Raw genomic sequence first — 22,958 nt, forward strand, 5'->3', positions numbered from 1 at the left:
GTAAACAACCTTTTTGACTCTTATGGAGCTCAATCCTGATATATAATATAAAGACTTATATTCTGTTGAGTCTACATGGCATGAATGTTTTGCTGACATCCTTTAATTGAATAAATACCATCCTGTGTGTTTATAATGAAAACGTCTTAGAAGTCAGTTCATGCAGGCCTCATCACCATACTCAGCTATCATGATTTTCTACCTGCTCCCCCTCATGGTATTTGTTTTTATTTTTGTATTCTTTTTTTATTATTTATGTTGTGTTTTATCATTATTTTTATATATTTGGCCTCAAATTTCTTAATTTACGTTTCATTGCTGCTCCTTCGATGTTTTGGGAGGGGCGAGGCACGAAATGTGAAAAAAGCTATTGAGTGGCAGCGTAGTGGTCACATTTTTTCAGTAATATGTTTAACTATAGACGCCAAACCGTCCAGAAAAGGAAAAAGTAAATAGACAGTAAAAATGTCAAACATGCACTCATTAAGAAAGGAATTAATACAAGAAAGAGGTTATTTTCAATCACAGCATGGCTATGTAACGGTGACAAATGATATCAAACAACATGACATATGAAGCTGCATTTCATTTAGTTATAATTCATATAGATGTGCAACTCAACTACTCTATTCCTGAAGAAGAAAAAACATGTTAAAATGGAGTATAGTAACAATGCTAAAGATAGTAAAACACCATCCCCGGTCCGTCAGAGAGGTAGATGAGAGGAGATCAGAGCCAATCAAAACAACAAAGCTCTTCCTGTAGCTCTGTCTTCCTCTCCCTCGTCCCCTGGGAGAAGCGTTTAATCACATGGAGCTCCTGAAGCTGTCACTGCTGGTCAGGCCATCTAACTGTTGTCAAGCAGAGAATAAGACAGGCCGTAACATCACTGTAGGAGATGACAGATGGTTCCAGCTTGAAAGATAACCGAGATGCATGATATATGGGATGATGTTAGGTGGCGGTTACGAGACATGAATTAAGGACTCAGGCCTTGACTGGAGAGAGGGCTGCAGCTGAGACGGTCTTCATCTTTTTTACAGCTTTCAGGTTCAGATAAAGGCCCACATACATTCAGTTAATGGTGTGTCCATTGGTCCAAATGGCCTCATCACAACTTCAAATGTGGTTAGAATCCCTCGAGCCATTCAGTTAAGCCAACACAAAGGAGACAATAAAGTGGCAGAATAACAAGGATTGGATTTGAAGACATGAATAAAGGTATGTCATCGACATCATGCTGAAACTATGTAGCACAAACAGCACAGGTAAATTCTGTCTTTACTCCAATTATGTGTGGCAATTTCTTGTTATAACCAAGTTACTACATAGGCAGACATCTAAAGATAACAAAGTTGTGGCATTACACCGTCAACCTCTCAATCAGATATGGTCACATCTGGCTCCAAAAACACAAGAAAGTGACACCCTTAGTGTCAAACTTGAGGCTTTTAAACCGTGGTTGCCTTACTTGACTGTACTTTTTGAGCTGGACAATGTCAAGACAGTCAGTTGTATACAAAGTCTGAAACATGTTGGCCTTTTTACAAATGAATATGGATTATATGGTATATGCTTATCCGTGTCACATTAGAGTTATTATCAATTGAAAACTTGTTAAAAGAGGTTTTGTCTTTAATTCATTACCATTTTGGGGAATCCTCTCCCCATAGTATGAAAGTGCCTGAAAAACCATAAAAACAAAGTCCATTGTGCTGAAGGTAATTAATCCCACAATAAATGGATCAAGTTTAATACTGTCAGTTCAGGCTTGTAAATTTAGGAATTATAAAGCTCCCATTTTCTTTGAGGATGACAGCATTGTGTGTAAAGTCCCTGTTTTATTTTGTTCAACATTCAACCAAAGAAGAGCCCACTGTAGTGCCCCCTGTTAGGCCAGTACTGAACCGTATCACACAATATGTGCACACATTAAAAAAAAAGTATTGTATTTGATTTTATGTTGTGTCTTTACTTTTTCTCTCTCAGTATTAGATGAGAGCAGATCCACCGTTTTAAAGGTTGAATATAACTAGCTTGCAGTGTAAATCACACACGCTTCAATCAAGAACGCAAGACTTGATGTAAGACCAGACAAAGAGCCTGTCACTGAGGATAAGTTTGACACAACAGTTGACAGTTTGTTACGTAGAAGCAGGCCTGGAGCTCTAATAATAATGAACACACAAAAAAGCGGAAGTGTCACTCATCGTCTTTTTCTGCTCCCACACCCACATGTGCTCACTGGTTTCAAAACAAAACACATAAACACACACAAGAACACTGCTTCAATAGATAATTATAGACACAAACTTCAAATGGGTTTCCCGTTCTTGTACACCCACACACACACCCTCATGCAGAGCGCATGCACTTATATACAAACATGGACACAATCATTCCTTCAAAACATGAACTATTTATACACACATGTCTAAAATAGCATCTTTAGCACTTACACGTTTACTGTCAGAAACAAGAGCACTGAGAGTCATTTCATTTACATGCAAATTGACACCCACAAGTCCACCAAATACACTCTCCTGCCAGGGATGTGTGTGCGTGTGTGTGTGTGTAGCAGCTCTGTTGGAACTTAGTGAAGGTGCTATTCTGTCCCGCTGCTTTTTTTACTGCTCACTAAAACGAGACACGAAGAGGAAAAGAAAAAATAGAGGCTCTGATTTTATTACCCATGTTCAGTTTACAAACAGGCCTGACAGGGAACCTATTAAAGAGGCCACATGCAGCCTGGAGTTAGTCATCTCATGTTTGCACAGAGTAATACTTGGCCCAGGTCTGAAAATGTCCTCTGATCAGATTTCTCCTCCCCTCACAAGGAGATGAAGGATCACTTGAGGTGAGTGGGTATATCTTCTAATAATAAGCGGATCATCACGGGGAAAATGTGGATTAAAAGCAAAACCATACTGACTGTGCTTGATTCAGTGATGTGGAAATGTAACCCTCCTAATTGAGCAAAGTAAACCAGCTCTTAAGACATTAAAGATGTGATGGGTAAGGTAAGGCTAGTGTAGGATGAAGAAAAGCAGTGCTGGAAGTAGATCGTTTGAAGTCAGATATCTGTCACCCTCTGCTGGTGAACATGAGGCACTGCATGAATTACCTCTACTACATCATTACCTGTTCTCCGCTGCGTGTGCTCCGTAATGTGTACATTTTGGAGCTCAATATAGGAGGTCCCTCCTGAACTACACAGATTTCAGAGATAGCTGTGATCATTGTAGGTCACACATTTTAAGTTATTGAATATTTAAAGATAATTAAATGTATTAACTGCTTGTTAAAACCTTAAATCTTTATATCTTTTGAATGATGTGTTTTCCCCTGTATGCACAAGTCTTGGCGATAAATAACTATTGTGCTTTAAGAATACTGCTCTGAACTTTAGCAAGAAAATAAAAGCTAAGCTAATATTCATCAGGGATATAGAACAACAATAATAAGTTTTTAAAAACAACAACAAAGTTGAAGACATACATACAGTATGTATATACAGTATATACAGTATATATATTGATCAACTGTAAAGTGTGACTGTGTGCTTACGGGGGGCGTGAATGTTTCTTTTTGTGTTTGTAAGTTAAATGAAATGGCTATTTCAATTTTTCTGTTTTTTTTTAGATAATAAGCCCTTAATAGTAGGACAGGCAGAACACAAAAGTGTCACTTCTTCAGTTGACGCATATTCTACAGTATAAATTATGATAGCATGAAAGACTTGAAAGTATACGGACTGAACAATGTTTTCTGTTTCTCTATACTGCCTATCATTCCAGACCTGTAAAATAATGTCAATTGTTGCTATATTTCTCTGTTATATTTTCTTCAAGTATTTATGTTTCTATTTATTTCCCAGTTTACTGTTTTACTCATTTGCATTTTACTGAATGCATCTAACACCAGGCCCAAGGACACTTAGAAATTGGTTTCTTGTTTATAAAGATTATTAATGTAGAATCACTTCCATGTCCAGAAGCAGTTTACTCTACAAAATTGTAATGGACTCAGAGTTCTGAATTCTCCACATTTCTGTAGGGGGGGAAACTAAAAAAAAAACAAAGTCTGCCTGAAACTTGATCTTAATTTAGACTTCTGATAAAGCAGCAAATACATTCAAATACTCAAAGAACTCATTGCACATACAACACAATCCATCCCTCCAAAATCAAACCAATTAAGCAATCAGTCACTGTAGGCTGATTTCATTTGCTATTAAGAGTCATTTAGTGAAGGCTGCAGTATTAAGTGGCAGATAATCAGCCCCACATTTGATTATCCATTGAAAGAATGATCCAGTCTTCAGCGTGAGGAAGTGGTTCAGTTAGGGAGATTATCTCCGTCATTATGGAGCTGATTGGCTGCCCAATGGCCTCCATCCAATTTAGCTCTATCAGTGAGAACACCTGTTATACACACAACGTCATGTAACTCAAGTGTGGGATTTTTTTTAGTGTTTGTGAGCATGTGTCTCCATGTAACTGGAAAGGTTATTTAGTTAATTTAGGTATTTGCAATTTTACGGTCAATTTATCTACAGTTTTTTCTACTTAAAGATCAGAGAGATGCTTTATGAGTTGTAAAAAAAAAAGTGTTGATTGTTGTGCTGCAGATGAGTTCATTCAAACAAGACACCTCGGTTTCTTAATCTTATATACAGCTTACAGTAAAGTCTCCATGTACAGAGACAATAGTCATTGTTGGCAGCCCCGGTTCGGATCCAACCTGTGGCTCATTGACTGCATGTCATTCCCCACACACTCTCTCTCAGGTTTCAGACTCTATCATTAAAAGGAATCTAGTTAAAAAGATGTTGCCTGAACTCTTATGATGCTTGGGTTCTGATGTTGGTCTGGGTTTTGTTGGTATTGGTTTGGTGTCTCATCCGTAGGTTGCTTTGTTGTCGTGTTTTTTGTTTTGTTGTTGTTTGGGTTCTGATGCTGTGTTGTCATGTATGCTTCTGCATGTGTCAAAGCATTTCCTTATTTACCAATACTTTGTTGATGCCCAATGTTAATTTGTAGAGGACTACTTTGGTTGTGTTATAATGGAGAAATTGTGTTTCTAGTGTAAACCTGCATGCTTGCTTTTATTTGCATCGTTTACGAGAATCAACAACTGAGGAATACAGTCAGTGACTAATACTTTTCAAATGCTTTATTACAGTGTAGTTTGAGGGTTGAAAATAAATGTTTCTACAACAACACAGAGAGAATAAATTACATTCTTAAAAAAACAAACCTGAGTAGCATTCTGATCTCATCTTTTGTCCTGCAGGATGGCATTGTAAATAATTTATTAAATATGATTAAGTAACTATAACTACTAATGTGTTAAGTTTAACAGACTGCTACATCAAAATCAAGCAAATTATCTTCTTACTGTAGATATTTCTTGGTAAAAATCCCTTTAAACAACCATAGAGCACATCAAACATTTCATAGTCGCTGTTTACGGTATGTCTAACAAAACTGTATCAGTTCTTTCATGCTGCATCCTTTCTCACAGCAAATATCAGATATTTTTACAGCATTTCGTCTGATCCGAGAAGACAAGGGGTACCAGTGAGGAGCCAAGGGGAACACCTCCTTCTCCCTATCTTCAGATTCTGCAGAGGTTGGGATTGTCTCTATAGCCTGGTGCTCCTCTGTGGAGGCGTGCTGGTCCCCTGAGCAGAGGAGGTGGAAAGAAATATGAGAACTAAAAAGAACACTGACAATGTACAGTTTGTACTTGAAACTTTATCTGAAAATCAACGGAAAAGATATTGTAACATTCCTATTATATGTATTCATTTAACCAATGATCAAGCATAAATATCTTTAAAAGTAAAAAATGCTAAATACTTTTAATATCTATGTTTAGTATGGAAGGTTTACCAAAGAAAATGCTCCAAATCAATGCATGGGTGTTTGAATAAGCAACATAAAGTACTTACAAAAAGAAGAATATTGCTCAAGTTCTACATCCGGCATGCTCCTCCTTAGTCGAGAGTTACCACAGGACGAAACGGCCAGCCGTATCAGATCTCTCCCACACATCTTAATCCTCTCCTGGGCATGAACCACATACCCTGCAGCCACCAGCATCAGCATCAGAGACACCAAACACTTTGCAGGAGACATTGTATTATGTGTTTCTGTTCCTTGGTTGATCAGTGGGCAAAGCGACTGAATAGATGAAGAGACAAGCGGTGAGGCTGTGAGCTGACTTGTGTTTTAAACATGAAGGGGTTTATATAGTTAGTGTGTTATACCCATAAATGCTTACACCACATATTTGGAATATGTATTCAGCCTTGGCGAAGGAAAAGCATGTCCTGATCTCAAGCTCAGCATGACAATTATGCAAAGTCTCCTCAAGGCTGAAACTCTCACAGAGATAAAAAAAAAAAAAAAAAAACACCTGGTCTGACCAAGATCTACAACTAAGCCCTAAAAACACAGGCGCTATTGAGAAAGAAAGGTGAGTGAATTTTTTGGCCGTTGAGAATAAAAATCATTTCAGAACCCAAAAGAAGTCTGTGTTAGGTCTGTATGTGGGAAAGGTTAAACATTAAAACCCACAATGGACATTGAGCAGTCTCTATGCTTATTAAAACCTCTGCCAGCTTATTTTCATTCATTTTGTCAATGAAGTCCTTTAACGGCAGATATGCTCACAGCATCAAATTATATTCTTTGAAAATCATAAAAAAAAACATCATAATTCACATTTTGGAAATGTGATTTGTTTTCTACACCTTATCTTATCATATATGTTGAGGGATGATGCCTAACTGGAACATTGTGCAACAGCGAAAAGATATCAAGGACATTGATGGAAGTATTCACACCCATGGTCACTCCAGGCAAGAGTGTAGTTGCATAACTGAGCCAGAGCAGACTGTTTCATAAGTGATGCATTGACGTATGATATGAAAGATGGTACAGCTTGAATTCTGGCTATGCTGGATATTTTAACCTCTAATGGCTATACCCATTGTGGCAGTATGGATATTGGATTGAAAACCTTGGCCTTAAGTTTCTTTTTTCTTTTTTGTGTCAAAGATTTGTATTCTTTATTTCAATCAGAAATCACTGATGATAAAATCAAACACGTATGTTTACCTGGCTCATCATTATACTTGCTAGTTGTAACATTGGCTTTACAACTGACTCAAAAGAAAAATCCTCTGTAAACTGTTTATGCCTCCATTTCTTCTGTATAGTTGTTATGTTCTCTGATTTGTAATTGTGTTTTTGTTTATTTGCAGACTTGTTCTACCCCTTGTTCTGTTGCACCCCAGGCTCACTGTAATTAAATATGCTAATTAGCTTTTTATTGTTTCTGAAATGGAAGTAATAATTCTTATTCCAGTTCCTGCTTTTTTTTGTTTTGTTTTATGTTTTAAAGAAAAAGCAGCTATGATAAAAATGAATTCAAGCTGCTCAGCATCAAATTATATTTGATCAAATTATATTTGATGCTACATAGTCTTGCATAGTCATATTTTGTGTCCCTCATGAGTTATTTGTCCATACCATAGACTGTAAAAATAATGGACGGGACAAGGTCCCCGGTCTAGTGAAGCTTTTATTTTTAGAGCTCCCCCTGCTGACTGGCTGCAGTATAGGTCATAAACCCCGCCTCCTCAATGATAACAGACGGGATGTGGGTCAAACTGTAAAGCTAAAATACTCGTCACATTTTTCCAAACCTAAACTCTGCTGTGATCATTAGTTATTATCACCCTACATTGTGTTCAAGTGCTCATTTTTCTGTGAAGTTTGTTTTAAATAAGTTATTTGAGGTTGAAAAACGGGATTTTACGTCATATTTGACGATGATTGACAGCCGCCGATCTTGCGTAGCTCTCTTTGTGAATAGCAAAAGTTACGTAGTGAAGGAAAGCCGAGACGCCATTGAATTTTTCCGTTCAGTTTTTTCATCTTTTTTGAGCTGAAAAAATGAGTTGTTCTGCAGTAAACTGTTCCAACCGACCTGTGGGAGCTAAGGGATCTTTGCAGTTTTTTCGGTAAGTAAAAAAGTGTGATTTATGTGTCATTGGTTGGTAAAAGTCGTTATCTAGCTAGCTAACACATAAGCAGTCTAAGGTTAGCCGAAATGTTGTAAAGCTAGGTTACTTATCCGGCATGATTTATCCTTTTATTTTATTGTTATGTTTCTTGATATTGTTATATCGTTATTGTGATTGAAATTGTATTTAAAACCAAGAACCGTAATAAAAATCCGCTCATAGATACGGTTCATTGACTGTACAGTTATTTTACAGCAAAAATAAATAGTCTGGTAAAGTCTCAAAAAAGTATCTAGGGCAAAAACAAAGCCAAATAATTGTAATCTGGCCTGCATCATTACTAATGTGTACATTTTTACAGTCTGAGTGATAAGTGGGCTATACCGAGAGTAACAGGTTTTACTTTCACCGTGCAGGCTGAAATTCATAGTACTATATACAAGGGTAGAATATTTCTCTATTTCTATTTCTTTCTATGTGTCCATACATACATCTGGTCTTTCTGGCATCCTCCTTTGCCATCTACACCAAATCATCAAGTTCAAAGCTTTTATTACCTGACATACAGTTACTAATGAGTCAACAACAACGTCAGTCATTGATCTTTGGGTGTTCTGGTACCAGGTATACTTGTGAATCACCCATGCTGACAAGGAAGTATACCAACAAAACACCTGTTGGGTTCAGATTGGACAGGCCGATCTCCCAAACACCACCCTCCAGATGGCAAGTTTTCCAGGACTCTGCCCAAACAGTCAGTTTAGTGCCTAAACAAAATTGGATACCAAAAACTATCTTGAAGGAGATTAAATATATAATTGAGTCTAAAATATGCCTAAGTTGTTGGACTAAGGGAAAGATGTAAAATATGAATCAAGTTGATGAAGTTGTATCTGCTTCCCAACATTTTATTTGAAATGTCTGTCTGCCTGTCTGTCTGTCTTTTCCTGATGTCCTTCTTCTATTCCTGTCCATTCAGACCTGGCTGAACACAACTAAGCAAGATTCTCTCCGTCCTCTTGAGGTTTAATTGATGCTGACGACACCATTAAACCACTCTGGCATCTCTCCCATCACCTTATCCTGTAATGCTATTAGACAGGCAGCAGCGTCCCCTCTGAAAAAAAGTGACCCAAGTGTCTGTTAATAGATATAGACATTAAGCCTTTTGTATTTTTCAATACTGAGTGCTATGAAACACATATTTTTAATTTAGCAAGAAACTCAAATGGAATTTAGAACAAATCCATATGTTCATATACATAACAAATGGGTTTTACATGGTTTCCAGCTTGTTGCTTTTTAAAGTTTAGTTTTATACACATTATACACAAAAAACATCTTAAAGGATATACACACAAAAATATTTATTTACAGCCACTGTGAAATAGATTATTATTTTTAATGAGTGAAATAATAAATGTTGGTAAATTAGATACATTTCAAGATATTTTCTTTCTTTGTCACATTTTTTGCACTTATTTAACAATGCACTTCTCATCACGTGCATTAAGTTACAGTTGTTCATTTATATACGCTAGTTAGTATGGGAGGAGAATATAGAATATACATATATCATAACTGTGCAGTCTTTGGAGAGTTGTTAATCAGAACAGGAATTGGTTTAATGGTCTTAGAGAAAGAGCTAAATGCAGTGGCGCAGTCCAAGGACAGTGCAGGAAGTGCTTGATCCTGACATCTACGGGCCAAGAACATCGAGATCATCTCACTACCTGCAGGGATGGTGCTAAATACAGACGTGTCTGATGGCTATTATAAGCACTGTTGACCTTGAAAGACATAACAATGGTCTTTCCTTAATTTTCTTATGAGGATTTACCAGAAAATTGGTAACAAATTGTTTAAATATCCATATAAGTAGTTTGTAAGAATATAAATAAGCTGATTGTGCAATCCTGATTCCCTGTGCCACCAAAATAGCACCGGACATGATTGACTCCTGCCCTTGTCCCAGGCGGGATGCGCAAGCGCAAGTCCTTGTAATCCTCGGCAGCAAAATTACACTCACAGGCTTGATCTCCACTGACACATCCGTGCAGCGTCTCTCCTACTTCGGTGTAGTCAAGAGCATGCTGAGAGACTGGAGTGAGTTTTTGACGATAATATCACTTTGCTGACAGCAAGACAAGTTAGCACTGATGATGTTTTCAATTGCATACAAATGTGAGATATTTAAATTTCTATTACTTGTATTTCCTTAGAGGTTAACAGCTGATCTTTATGATGTTTAAAACGTGCTGGTACAGAAGAACAGTTATTCAGAAGACATCTTTTGTGCGACCACGTCGTTGTCGGACAAGTAGTTGTCCGAGATAGTTCTTTAATAGCACTTCCAATGAAAACAATGACTCAAAAGCATCATCCTCCCTTTGAAATAATAAAACTACTGGTCCTCCTTGTGTCAAAAATCTACTTCATTTCAGTCAGAGTTATATGGAAACAGAAAACAAGCAGTCCAGTGGAAGCGAATGGTCCATTTGACTAAGGAGTCATCATCCATAGTGTGCAAGCCATACCTCCTGTAAAGCTGAGGCTTATAGCTTATCTCAACTTGCTGCTGCCTCAATTTCCCCCCTTTGCTTGTTTGTCTTACATCACATACATTCAGAATTGGAGGCAGATCAGGTCTTACACTCTGTAGACCCATGGGTGATAAGGCCATTTGGGGTAAGAAAGATTGCAAGTTGGCAGCTTCACTCAATCCTCGTTCTCGTGGATAGTTTCCCTCCAGCTGGGCCGATAGTGAATCTCATCATCAGACTCCTCCAACGGAGGTTCGAAGCAGTTCTCAAACTTGCGTCTAAAACGCTTTCTAAGCTGGAAGGAACGCTCAGTGTTTGAAACATTGTACTCCTGTTCCTTGAGTTTGGCGTAGTAGTCTGAAAACTTGTTGAACAGGATGGAGATGGGCATGCCGTTGAGGATAATGCCAAAAGAGATGCAGCCAAATGCAACACAGCGGCCAAGATAGGAGATGGGGACAACATCTCCATAGCCAACAGTAGAGATGCTCACCTGGAGGGGGAAAAGAAGAAAGTGAGCCTCTTAACTTTCATAACCAGATTTCTACACACCCTTTCTAAAAGTCCTTTTTTACAGCAGAAATAGGAATGTTACCAGCCTGGTTAAAAAAAATATGGTCTGACTCTGAATAGCTCATTTCTTTATTGGCTCACAATGTACAGAGTGTGGTTTTTTGGTGAGTCACGTGCCAGCCCCCTATTAAAATTTCCATGTGGGGTTGGGTAAGGCTGATGTGTGAACACAGCAGGTAGAAATCTGGGAATTTCATCAGTAGTTAGTGGGAGAGGGTGATGACTTTTATATCACATGACCAGTGAAGGACGGTCCAATCATTGTGCAAGTTAAGAAGCAGCATCATACTCTTTTCTGCTCACCAGTATGTTCTTGTCTGCTCTTTAGCTGATACTGTTGGGTAAAACCTATCATTAAAGTGTCTGACTTTGCCTGCCATCTTGGATATCTTGTTTATTTTACACTTTGAGGAGAGTGTGATAGTACCTTTGGACATTTTCAGGAAAAATCTGTCCTGCATAAGTTAAAACAGCTTAGGTTATATATACATCACGTTAAAACAACATATTTTATAACCAATTAGCTACCATCAGCCAATGTTAGTATCCAGCTACCTCTTGGCTAATGTTACCATTAGCTAAGAGGTAGCTGGATGCTAAGATACGGAAAATATGAGAAAATATGATACAATAGGGAAGGCATTAACAGACCTAGCTTTTGTAAACAATATATGATAGCCCCTAAAACCAGAAAACAGCTAATTTTAGCTAGTGGAAAACTTGAAAATCTGACCTACATCGCCCTCCCAATTTTTCACTATAGTGGTTGTGTTTAAAATTGTTTAAAATGCCTATCAATCAAACAAGAAATGTTGAAATGGCACTGACTGTCATACTGATCTGCCTCCTACAATTTCCAGACTTAGCATTACAACTGTATAACAGCACTGGAGCTTCCCACCCTGTCCATCATGTTAGAGAAAAATGGCTTCCATGTTAATTCTCAATACTTCTGCATTGATAGTCAATTAGATATTATAGAAAGTGTTGGGAAGATTTCCCATATTTGCCTCAAGATATGCCCAATGCCCTACTCCAAAACACCCCATGGCTTCTTAAAAGTTCTATAAAAAAAACATTTTTCTACAGATCATGTGTTTTGTGCTACGAGTCGTAAATAAAATGGATCAAATAAACCTCCAAGAATGCACCGCAACACTTTCTATCTCTGGAGTGCAATCACAGCGTCTGGCCACAAAGGAGACGCATTACACCGTATTAGAGGGGATTAGACACATATAACTTAACAGCTGCCACCAGATAAATAAAACCAAATGTCCCTGAATGAGAGCGCAAAAAACACAGAGGACCAGGCTGATGATTTTGGCTTAAAAGACACTTGTAAACTAAAATGAAGCAAACAAAGTCGATCTTGAGGATTGCTTGCTGAAAAACAATAAGATTCAGGGGAAATTAACAGGCCTACTTTATCTTATTTCTTTCCATAGTTTGTCATCCAAAATAAAGTTGTGAATTGTAGTCTTGGAGCATGCAGGATCTAATATCTGGTTTTCTTCATGTACTGCACAATGGAGCTATGACACTGTAAATATATGTTCTTCAGTGGTCAGAATACCTTTTCAGCAAAACATTGCAAATCAGAAGATTGCATTCATTAGTCCATCTTATCTCCACTAATAAAACACGTAGCAGTTTGGCATTTTGGGAAATGCACTTATTCCCTTTTTTTTAAGGAAATATTGCCAAAACTGCCAAACCAGTTTACTTTGGTTCATAAGTTTAATACAATAAGAAACAGAAACCCCCCAAATATAAAGTTTGGCTGGAGACCATCAAATGTGTGTGGTTACCACTTTTCTTCAGTTCAAAGAAACCTTCTGCCCACAATAATTTAATTTTAATGGCTTTAATGACTTTGTCAAAAAGAAAGGCAGCAGTTGATATTCATAAGAGAGTTCTATAGCCACCAGTTCTTAACATCTGTAAAGGTGATGGACTTTATTCTAAAGGCCTGTCTGACAGTGTGAGAAATGTTCACCAAACAGTCTTATTTTCCCGCTACAAACATTTATATCACTTTATGTTATAGCCAACTTCATTCTCTGGTAGTGCAATAAAAATAGAGAACAACTGTGCCTTGCACTATGCACATTTGACTTGACAGGCAGTGCAATTCCTTGGAGGCCTAATCCTTGACAACCAAAATGCACCACACTGCTTGATCATAATGACCCCTGCCACACAAACAAACACAATTTCCAACACAGTCAAGAGGAACAGCTTAGCAAGGTTAATTGATCCAGAAGAGTTTTAGGTGGTTGAAAAAAAAAGGCCAGTCTTCGACAGTAAATGCAGTGCAACATTGCTTTTCTCATTAATAATGACGATTAAAGTGTTACCTGGAATTTTATGAACATTAAATTGAGTTTAAACCTTTCCTTGAGGTTTGTTCCCACATTTTAAATGAATGTTATCATGCACCTGTCTTGATCCAATTCCTTCTTGTTTCATGACAATTCGTATAGGTCATGGATATGTCATGATAAATGTTAAGACACCAAAAAAGGCATCTGAACTGGAAGTTAGAAGTGTATCCTACTCACCGCAGCCCACCACCAAGCATCTGGTATGCTGCTGAAAGGGGTTCCAGGCTGATCCACCTCAACAGAGTGCATCAGAGCAGAGAAGGTGAAGATGCCCATGGCAATAAACAGGAACAGGCAACACACCTGAATGATTACAGAGGAGAACAAGTCAGTCTTATTTTAAGATTAATATAAATCAATACATTATAAATCTCAGGCCACAGGTCACACGACAAATTTTGCTGTATCATGACACCCTGAGCATACCAACCCATTATTTGTATTTCCACTGAATGTAAATAGAATGTATGAATCTCTATAACCCAAAATCAGAATAATGATTTGAAAAGCTTGCGTTATTCGCATTAGATCAATTTCACTTTAGACGGCAACACAAGGGGGAAAGAGATGTTTGACAAAAGAAAAAAGAGGATCATCTTGAATTTTTGTACAAGCTGAATTATGGATTTTACACCTGTAATTCATTGCCTACATTTGTTTCTTGGCCTAGTTCCAATATAACACTTGTAGAAGTTTTATTTTACAAATGTACATTTTTCCTGTCCTTGTCACAGATATTTACTAGTATTACCACAGAATGTAAGAAATAAAGAAAATTAACAATGGCAACCAAAAACTGATACCAAGATTTAAGATTCTTTGCATAATATGGCAGAAGCAGACCTTGTATGACCTTTTCTACTGTCTTTTTGCAACTACAACGCCTGAATTTCCCCTCAGGGGATCAATAAAGTATTATCCTATCCTATCCCCAATTAAAGTTGTTATGGTAAACTTGTAAGCACATAGTTGGCTATTTACGCATCCTGAAGATATGAAGCAAAATTTGCACTTATTTAACTACAACGTTTGCAGCTGTCAGCAAAAAGCAATGCTGTCTATTCAAACAACATGTAGATGTAAAATAATGGAATTCATTTGGAATCAAGTTTACTGTCTCACTGGTCAATTAACAATTCACTGCATTTAGCTCTGTTTTGTTCTCTTCTGGCTCATTAGGGTAAATGCTACCTATTTAGCTGCTAATTGTTACGCTAAATTTACCAGTAAGCATTAGGTGGGTCATCAGAGCTTTTTTGATTGAGAATAGCAGCTACTTGCTCATCTGAACATGTATGACGAGAGCACTGAGACAAAAACATAACAGTAAAATTCAGGCCTGCAAATCAAAATATGGAGCTAAAGTTGGCTAAATTTGTGATAATTAAAGGTGGGTTCATTCCAATGGCTGACAATCTTCCATATATAAATAGTAACATGATACAATGATATAGTATTTAGTTATAGCAGCATCAACCCAAGCTTAACCCAAGTTCATTTAAATAGGGGGCGTGGCAACTTTGCAGATTTTCTTGCTTGAAATCCCATCATACCTGCTCAGAGCACTGTCTGATGGTGAAACCAAATGCCCTCATGCCTGTGGAGTGACGAGCAAGCTTCAAGATACGGAAGATGCGCATCAACTTGACCACCTTGAGAACTTTGCTGACTTTGCTGACTCTTGTCATAGTCTTCAGATCTTCTTTTGAGCTGATGTCTTCTGAATCTAAAACAAATGCCTCAAAAATGAGCTGAACAAAGTAGGGCATAACAGCCACCACATCCACAAAGTTCAGGGCACTCTTCACAAAATGTTTGATGTTGGATGTGGTGAGTAACCGCAGAAAGTACTCCATAGTAAAGAAAAGGATGGAACTAATCTCTATCCACTCCATGTAGGTTCTGCCAGCTAGTTTGTAATCCCTGAGTTCTTTTACTGTGTTCATTGTCATGGCAACGATAGATATAAGCACAAAGAGACTTGAAAACACAGCAAAGGCTTTGGCTGACAGGGAAGAGTAAGGATTCTCCATCAAGTCCCAGAGAATCTTTCGAAGCCCTCCAAGAAACATGTTCTTATATCCCTCATCATCTTGGTGAGGCTTAATCTCGTCGATCAGCTCCTGGTTGACCTTCAGCTGATCTCTGATGTCATCGATTTTCTCCTCAAACAGTATTCGGCAGCACCTGAGAGGAAAAATAAGGTAAATGATTGTTTAAAATACAATACATTACAAAACAGGCCAAGCAAGACATTAATACTAATACTAAAACAACTACAACACACCTTGGAGTGTCCTTCAGTTTCAGCCCCCAGAACGACAACTCTTCTTCAAAGTTTACCGGGCAGAGACTGTCCATCGCCCATAGGACATTACTGCAGTAAAAGTGGAAGATGTAGTGGAAAAACATGGGATCCCTGTCAAAAAAGAACTCATTGTTCTGAACGTTGTAATCATCACAGAGCGTCAGGCGCTTGACGGGATCATTACAGAGGGCAAGGACTCCAATCCTTGTTTTTGGGTGTTTGAGGACCAGATGCTTTGGGATATGAAATACCTTTCCACCAATGTTCAGGTTGACAATGTTCGATTGTCTTGGGTTTGGAAGGTCTTTGCTCAGAGTTTTCTTTGCCTTCTTTTGTTCTTCAGGTTTATCAAGGTTGTCCATGGATGTCCACGCTTTCACAGAGCTGTCCTGTGAAAAAGGGAATTCACCCTCCTGTTCTTCAATGCTCTGAGAAAAACTCATCTCACGTTTTATCGTTGCAAAAAGACTGGAGCGACGCTTTTTCAGCACTTTTAACCTGGGCTTCACGGACTCCATTATGGAAGCTCCTTGGAAGACGAACAAACTAAAAGCAAAAGTTTTGAGCAAAGTTCAGATCAGTCAGTGAGAAGCAATGACGAGAGTATTCCATAAGATCTCCATCAGGCTGAATACTGCCCTCTAAAAAATGCTTCCTGGTTGAAATAAAGATAAGGACAGCGCTATCGTGCTTTCTATGTCTCAGTGTGCGAGAAGATCAACGGCATGAGTTAGGGATTCAGCCTCTTTACTGATTCTCTAATCCTATTGCAGTCCTTTCAGTCCAAACGCAAGTTAAAAATACTGTTCACAAGGATTAGCAATGTGATTTACGGCTTTGAGGGCTGAGAGACGAGGCAAGGCAGAGAGAGTGGTGTGATGACATTTGCATCCCTAACAAGGCAATGGATGGCTTTTTAAATGCTATCGCTCCAGTTAGATAATCCTTATTTGACATTTATGTTTTGTCATCAATAAAGGACCTTTTTTATTTGTCCCTTTCAACACATAATAAACAGAAGTCTGAATAAAGTCATATTATGATTTTTTGTAGATTTTACTGAAAAAAACAACAACGACTGAGGGTATCACCAAATATAATTAATTTAGGAAAACAGCATTGTATAGAGTAGGCCTAGGTACTGCAATAATTTCAATGGGCAACAAAAAGTAATGTGCATTTAAGATGACTCTGACTAAATCAACCATTATATTGGACAAGCGAAGCCAGATTTTTTTTTTGTTGAGCCATCAGTGTAAAATTGGCCCTAATTTTATACAATCTTCGGGGATTTGCAAGTAGCCAAATGTATATAGGCCTAGGCATACACACACTGTAGTGTTTGACAGATAATCTAATCAAAGAAATAAAAAAAAATGCAATTAATTATTTAACATGCGGGATACAGTTGCAAAAAATGCGTTGCAACAAAACGGATACAATAAAGTTACAATATAGATACCAAACTGTAAAGTTTAACTTTGTGACATGGCAGAAGGGACACGGCCTCATTCTCCACCCATCGATCGTGTCAATGGTATTGCCCATTCGCCGGAAAAGGAAGTGGTTTACTAAAATTTACTTTAATTGTTTTTTTTTTTTTAAATAAATGGTATTTCGATTAATTGTATTGATTTACTCTACTTGGTTGTTTTCTAATAGTTTTACATTGAATATAAAATTGTAAATAAAATAAAAAAAGAAGCGTTAGATTTGCCTTATATTCCGTCCGTGCACCACGTGACTTCCTTTCCGGTCTAACCTGACAACATGGACGCCAGCCGCGTGCAGCCGATCAAGCTCGCAAGAGTAAGAAAATGTATTTAATGGTGAAAATAATGTTATAATTGTGCATCGACAGCTAAAGTAACAACAAATGACTGATATGGCACTTAAATAATGAAGTTAATGGTTATTATAAAGCGCGGTTTGTCTTAAGACTCGGAGCTCTCGTGTGTCCATCATGGAGGACCGTAGTGAGCTGGTTCACCATTATACGGCCTTACACCAGTCTGCACAATTTTGAGATTTATATTGGGAACAAACCGCTTGTTTGGACAAATCTTAACTTTCAGTATGTTGTGTTTTTTTCCAGGTCACCAGGGTGCTCGGAAGAACTGGATCCCAGGGACAATGTACACAGGTATGCTAATAATGCTAACGTTAGCGTGAAAAAGTGCTAAATGTAAAGATTCCCCTTGATCCCTGATGAGGTAGAAGTGTCCATATACATCAAGGATGGGCAACTTCGGTCACAGCAAGGGCCACATTAATTTAATTCTCACTGCCAGAGGGCCAAATTGTAGGATACAAAAACAATTACAGTCAATTATGTCTCAAATTTAACTCAACATATACCAGTGATCAAATATTATTCAATTCAAATTCAAATCACTTTTTGTCCCCGGGGGGGCAATTCAAAGGCACACAGAGCAGTAAATTAACAACATTTATTATGGACATACTTCTGGTTTTCATGATTTCATGACCGATTTTGTCATGTTTTCTTCATGTTTCCAATTAATTGATATGTAAAAATTGACCTGAGGGCCACATTGAGGGTTGATGGGGGCCGCATGTGGTCCCCGGGCCGCCAGTTGCCCACCCCTGATATACATGAACTAGTCACAGGGCTTCAGCAAATATACCTGAACCACTTTTTTCATACGTTTATGTTTTACGTTTTAAATTCGTGTCTATATTATTTCTCTGCCCTCCGATTTTCTTGAGACAAACGTGTCACGTTGAAAGTTGATCTCTTCCAGTGGGCTCATGCTTAAAGTGATCAAGGAGTAAATAAACTCTTGTGATTGCTTTAACATTCAGCAACTTTGATAAACTAAACTTCAGAGTCGATCACAATTTTTCTTGGTGTGGTTGTTAAAGGGTTAATTCAGGTTTTTCCGTTAACACACAAAACGCCGGAATTTCCCCGCTGGGGATCAATAAAGTACTCTCCTATCCTAAAAGGTTTTTACGTGTATTAGTGTCATATTGATTGTTGTTCTTGCAGGTCCGCGTTGAGTTCATGGACGACAGCAACCGGTCCATCATCAGGAACGTGAAGGGCCCAGTCAGAGAGGGAGATGTGCTGACACTTCTGGAGTCTGAAAGAGAAGCCAGGAGGCTGCGATAGGTAAGAGTGTGGATCATAATCTTGTCATTTCTGTTAGCATATACCCTAAAAGGTGTTGCTACATGACATATGTCTAAGCAGAAACACCTATCAGCAATTTAAGAAACCTGATTGAGCTCCTGTACAGGGTCTACAGTCTAAAACTAACTTCTTGAGCCATTGAAAATGTTTAATTTAAGAAAGAAAATAAGAGTATTTTTGACACGGGTTCCACTACATTAAGGAGGATTTTATACTTTTTGTCAATGGATTTTGGTTAGGAACTATTCCAAACCATTTAAAACTAACTATATGATGTATTATGTTTCGTAGCCACAAGTATAGAGTAGTAAATCTGATGTTCACAGCTATGAATTATAATCTACTGATAAGAAACTCATAATTTTAAAATGGCCCGTTCTACTCAATGAGCAGGCTTGCTTGATTCGTGGTTCCAAAAATATGTTAAGTCTAATTAGTTAAAGCTTTATTAATTTTGCATTTAAATATAGCATAGTATTTCAACACTGATATTGCTTCAGTGCAAAGCAGAGGAAACCCTCAGTCAGCCAACTTCAAGTCCACTTTTCAGTGGCTCTGTTTGTAACCTGCATCAATTCAGGGGCAGCGCTGCTACCAGCGTGAATGCAGACTCGCTCACTCAAACCGGGTTGTTTGACGATCAAAGTAGTGCCACATAATTAATGACTCCCACGCCAGCGACGTGTGGACAATAGAAGAAAAAAAGGAGTCATCTACTGTTTTATACGTTGAGAATTTTCAGTCAAAAAAATTTCTGCTTTAATCCCTGTATACATTCATGCTGCAGACATTGTTGCATCTGCACTTCCTGAGGCTTCTAAACTGCCTAGAATTGTTGTGGCTTTGACCAAGAAAGTTTGAACCAGTTGTATGAAATCAAAGTGGGAAACTTGGAGCCATGACTCTCACGCCAGCGACGTGTGGACAATAGAAGAAAAAAAGTAGTCATGTACTAGCAATCGTTTTTTTAGTGATCAGACCAGCCGTCAATGGCGCACCACCTCATTTGTTTTACACTCCAAATAATTTTTTCCACCTGCTTTTGGTGAGTGGCAGGTGCTAATTTTGGACCCTACTCCCATACATTTAAACAGGCTTATGTAATGGATTAAATCTGATTAAAATACAAGAATGCACCACCATAAATGTATATACTTCTAATCAGGAAATGTCAGAAGAGGGATGAGTGTGGTAGACATACTTCAAAGGGCCGACGAAGACAGTCAAACAAGCAGCTGATGTGTCAAAGACTTGTTTATAGGCCGACTGCTCTACCAATTGAGATAAACCAGCCCGTTAACTATATTAAATCAGATACTTTAATATGTGAAAGTAGTTAAACTAAAATAATTTTAGTGTCTCTTTCCTCTTATTTGGTTGCCCACAGAGTATGTTAAAGAGTTGTTAGATTTCATTTTAATTAATTTGAGGTGTGGTCTGACTTTGTCTTCTCTTCACAGTTCCCGCTGAAGCTGTGAGGTCCAACATGGAGAAGGCGACGCCATCAGTGTGAATTGGAATGTCCTAAACCTCACTTCTGCAGATGTTTTGGAATAAATTTGGATATTAAGATCGAATTGTATGTCCTGTGGTTATTGACAAGATGTATTGACTTTTTCCCAATATAAAAATTGAATTACGTTTCTTGGAGCTCAGCTGTGAACTTAAGTCTTGTATAAGTCCTTGAAAAGCTACAGCAGAGGATTGATTGCTCAGATGTTTAAATGCTGTATCTATATTCATAAGGAAATGCAGTGTGACATACACACACGTGTCTCTACATGTTTACACGCGCACTAATGCCTTGCTTTTCTGTGTCTGTATAGAAGGCAGGAAAACTTAAGCATGAATGGGGGGAAATTTTTCTGTTTTTGTCCAAACAAGAGAAACATTTAAAAGACTAACAAAATAGTTATGAGTTAATCTCTTCAGCTATCAAACGTGGACATTTTCATTATGATCTTAACTATCCTATTTCATCAAGCAGCTCAGCCAACACTGTAAACTAGAGTAGTTTTATTTTTAACTACATAAATTGCAGAAGCTCACAACACAAGTAGTCTGTTTGCACTTTGGGAACAGGTGCTTCATTTTCTTTCAAATCTAATTCCACCAGCAGTTTACTTTCTTACTATGGTTGAAGAGGACATTTATTTTTGAAAGTCTAGGTTTGATTCAGATTGTGTACAGCAGAGGGCAGCATCACCATTTGTTGATTTTCGTCTCAAAATTGAGTTATTTCCAGAAAAGCTGCTTGTCTCAAACTGATGCAATGATCACAATCGAAATATCAATTCCTTAAACTTGTGAATTAGAAACAGCTGTGTGATGATCAGCAAATGAAAACATCAATTTGCATGACTGTTTATATACTAAATATCTTTGTTTTCTTTTGTCTAAAATAAATTCTCGTGGGGATTATAAGAGAAAATCCTAAGGGGCTGCATTGCTTAATTCTTAACACATTTTCCCATTTTTGCTCACCGTGTAAGCTTTGTCTGAAACCACTTCTGTTGGCTGAACACATTTATGGCCTCAGCATCAAAGGCTGAGACGGAGACCATGCTGTTTCTGAAACAACGAGCCAGATTCTCAGGCACGGATGTGTCAATTTTTATATCCAAGCGATGAATTACGACCAAACTGAATCCAGGCACGATTTATAAGATTCGAAATGGGCGGAAAACTGAACATTTCTGTGGCAGTGAGTCAGTTACAATCCAAATTTTGACTGTGCATCGTGCATTGTCCAATTCTTGTCCATCGCAGTTCACAAGGTCGGTCCTGTTTAAACGCAGAAAACATATTAACTTTGACTAATTCTACTTTTAAACGATAGAGCTCCAGAAATAAATGGACAAATACTTCAAATGTTGTGTAAATTTAATAAATAATCGGGGGTATATATAGAAAACATGAAATACATTATGAAGATCTGTATACTTAAACATTTGAGTTGACGGTGTCGTGTTAGGGTCTTGGGCTGAAATCCAGCCTGAAGGATCCCACAGTTTGTTTGAACAGTCATGTCATGTCATTCTGAGCTACGTGTTGTGATGAGACTCTTTCACTGCTGTATGTTTACTTTAACTTCACATTGACCTACATTACACAGAGCTATGCATTGACCTACTAGTAGAGCTGTAAAATCAATATCATATATCATCAGAGTGTCTGCCACACTGCTGACACAGCTGCACCATACTGTCCAGCATACTGTACTGCTATTTGATGTTGCAAGTGCTCTTAAGTAAGTGATGGAAAATCTAGCAAATAAAAAATGAAACGTTAAAACTTTGTATCACTTATTTTCCAGCCTTGAAACAACATAAAAAATATTGACTGTTACATTGTTGTTGACGTTGTGCAGCTGAATTCTGCTTGTGCCAACCATTTGCATGATCTTGCTGGTAGACAGTGTCGCCTTTTAAAAGTTTAAAGACACAGTAAATCACTAGTAACTGCTAATGCTGTGACATCTCATTAGTAAGAAAAAAACATCCTCAGAGTCATGACAAAAGTGACACCAAAAACCCACTTCATAGAACCTGAAAAACAGAGTTAATCAAACAAAAGACTGAGCTGAGTTGCATACTTCCATATGTTGCCAAAATGCAACTCAGGTGACCCATTGTCTTCTGGGGTAGTGCAGATCATTAACCATCACATATACATTCATGCTGCAGACATTGTTGCAGCCGCACTTCCTGAGGCTTCAAAACTGCCTAGAATTGAATCAAACAAAGAAAGTTTGAACAAGTTGTATGAAATCAAAGTGGGAAACTAACAGCAAGCTACAAATTAAATCTTGGCAGCTATTCATTAAACTAAAGTAAAAAATGTACGCCCATAAAGAGCATGCTCACACTTGACAGGCTATGTCAGAGAGACAGTAAGTCAGTGATAGGGAAAACATCACTTTCTGACATCTGAGTAGTACATATAGTCATAC

General features: G+C 37.9%; 3 protein-coding genes across 3 annotated transcripts; 1 reads left to right on the forward strand and 2 right to left on the reverse strand.

Moving 5' to 3' along the window:
* Nucleotides 1-5,480: 5,480 nt before the first annotated feature.
* On the reverse strand, nt 5,481-6,143 carry insl3 (insulin-like 3 (Leydig cell)). The gene is made up of 2 exons (XM_061043685.1): nt 5,957-6,143; nt 5,481-5,686 (listed from the first exon to the last, which is right to left on the reverse strand). Exons 1-2 carry the CDS (start codon nt 6,141-6,143, stop codon nt 5,481-5,483), a joined length of 393 nt encoding a protein of 130 aa, XP_060899668.1.
* A 2,742-nt stretch (nt 6,144-8,885) lies between these two features.
* Nucleotides 8,886-16,617, reverse strand: si:rp71-39b20.4 (potassium voltage-gated channel subfamily V member 2). The gene is made up of 4 exons (XM_061044340.1): nt 15,829-16,617; nt 15,095-15,728; nt 13,719-13,844; nt 8,886-11,074 (listed from the first exon to the last, which is right to left on the reverse strand). Exons 1-4 carry the CDS (start codon nt 16,365-16,367, stop codon nt 10,757-10,759), a joined length of 1,617 nt encoding a protein of 538 aa, XP_060900323.1. The 5' UTR covers nt 16,368-16,617; the 3' UTR covers nt 8,886-10,756.
* A 923-nt stretch (nt 16,618-17,540) lies between these two features.
* rps28 (ribosomal protein S28) lies at nt 17,541-20,583 on the forward strand. The gene is made up of 4 exons (XM_061044341.1): nt 17,541-17,658; nt 17,945-17,992; nt 18,863-18,985; nt 20,467-20,583. The coding sequence occupies exons 1-3, from the start codon at nt 17,620-17,622 to the stop codon at nt 18,983-18,985; spliced, it is 210 nt and encodes a 69-aa protein (XP_060900324.1). The 5' UTR covers nt 17,541-17,619; the 3' UTR covers nt 20,467-20,583.
* Nucleotides 20,584-22,958: the final 2,375 nt, after the last annotated feature.

This window comes from Labrus mixtus, chromosome 8 (assembly GCF_963584025.1).
Source record: "Labrus mixtus chromosome 8, fLabMix1.1, whole genome shotgun sequence".
NCBI lineage: Eukaryota > Metazoa > Chordata > Actinopteri > Labriformes > Labridae > Labrus > Labrus mixtus.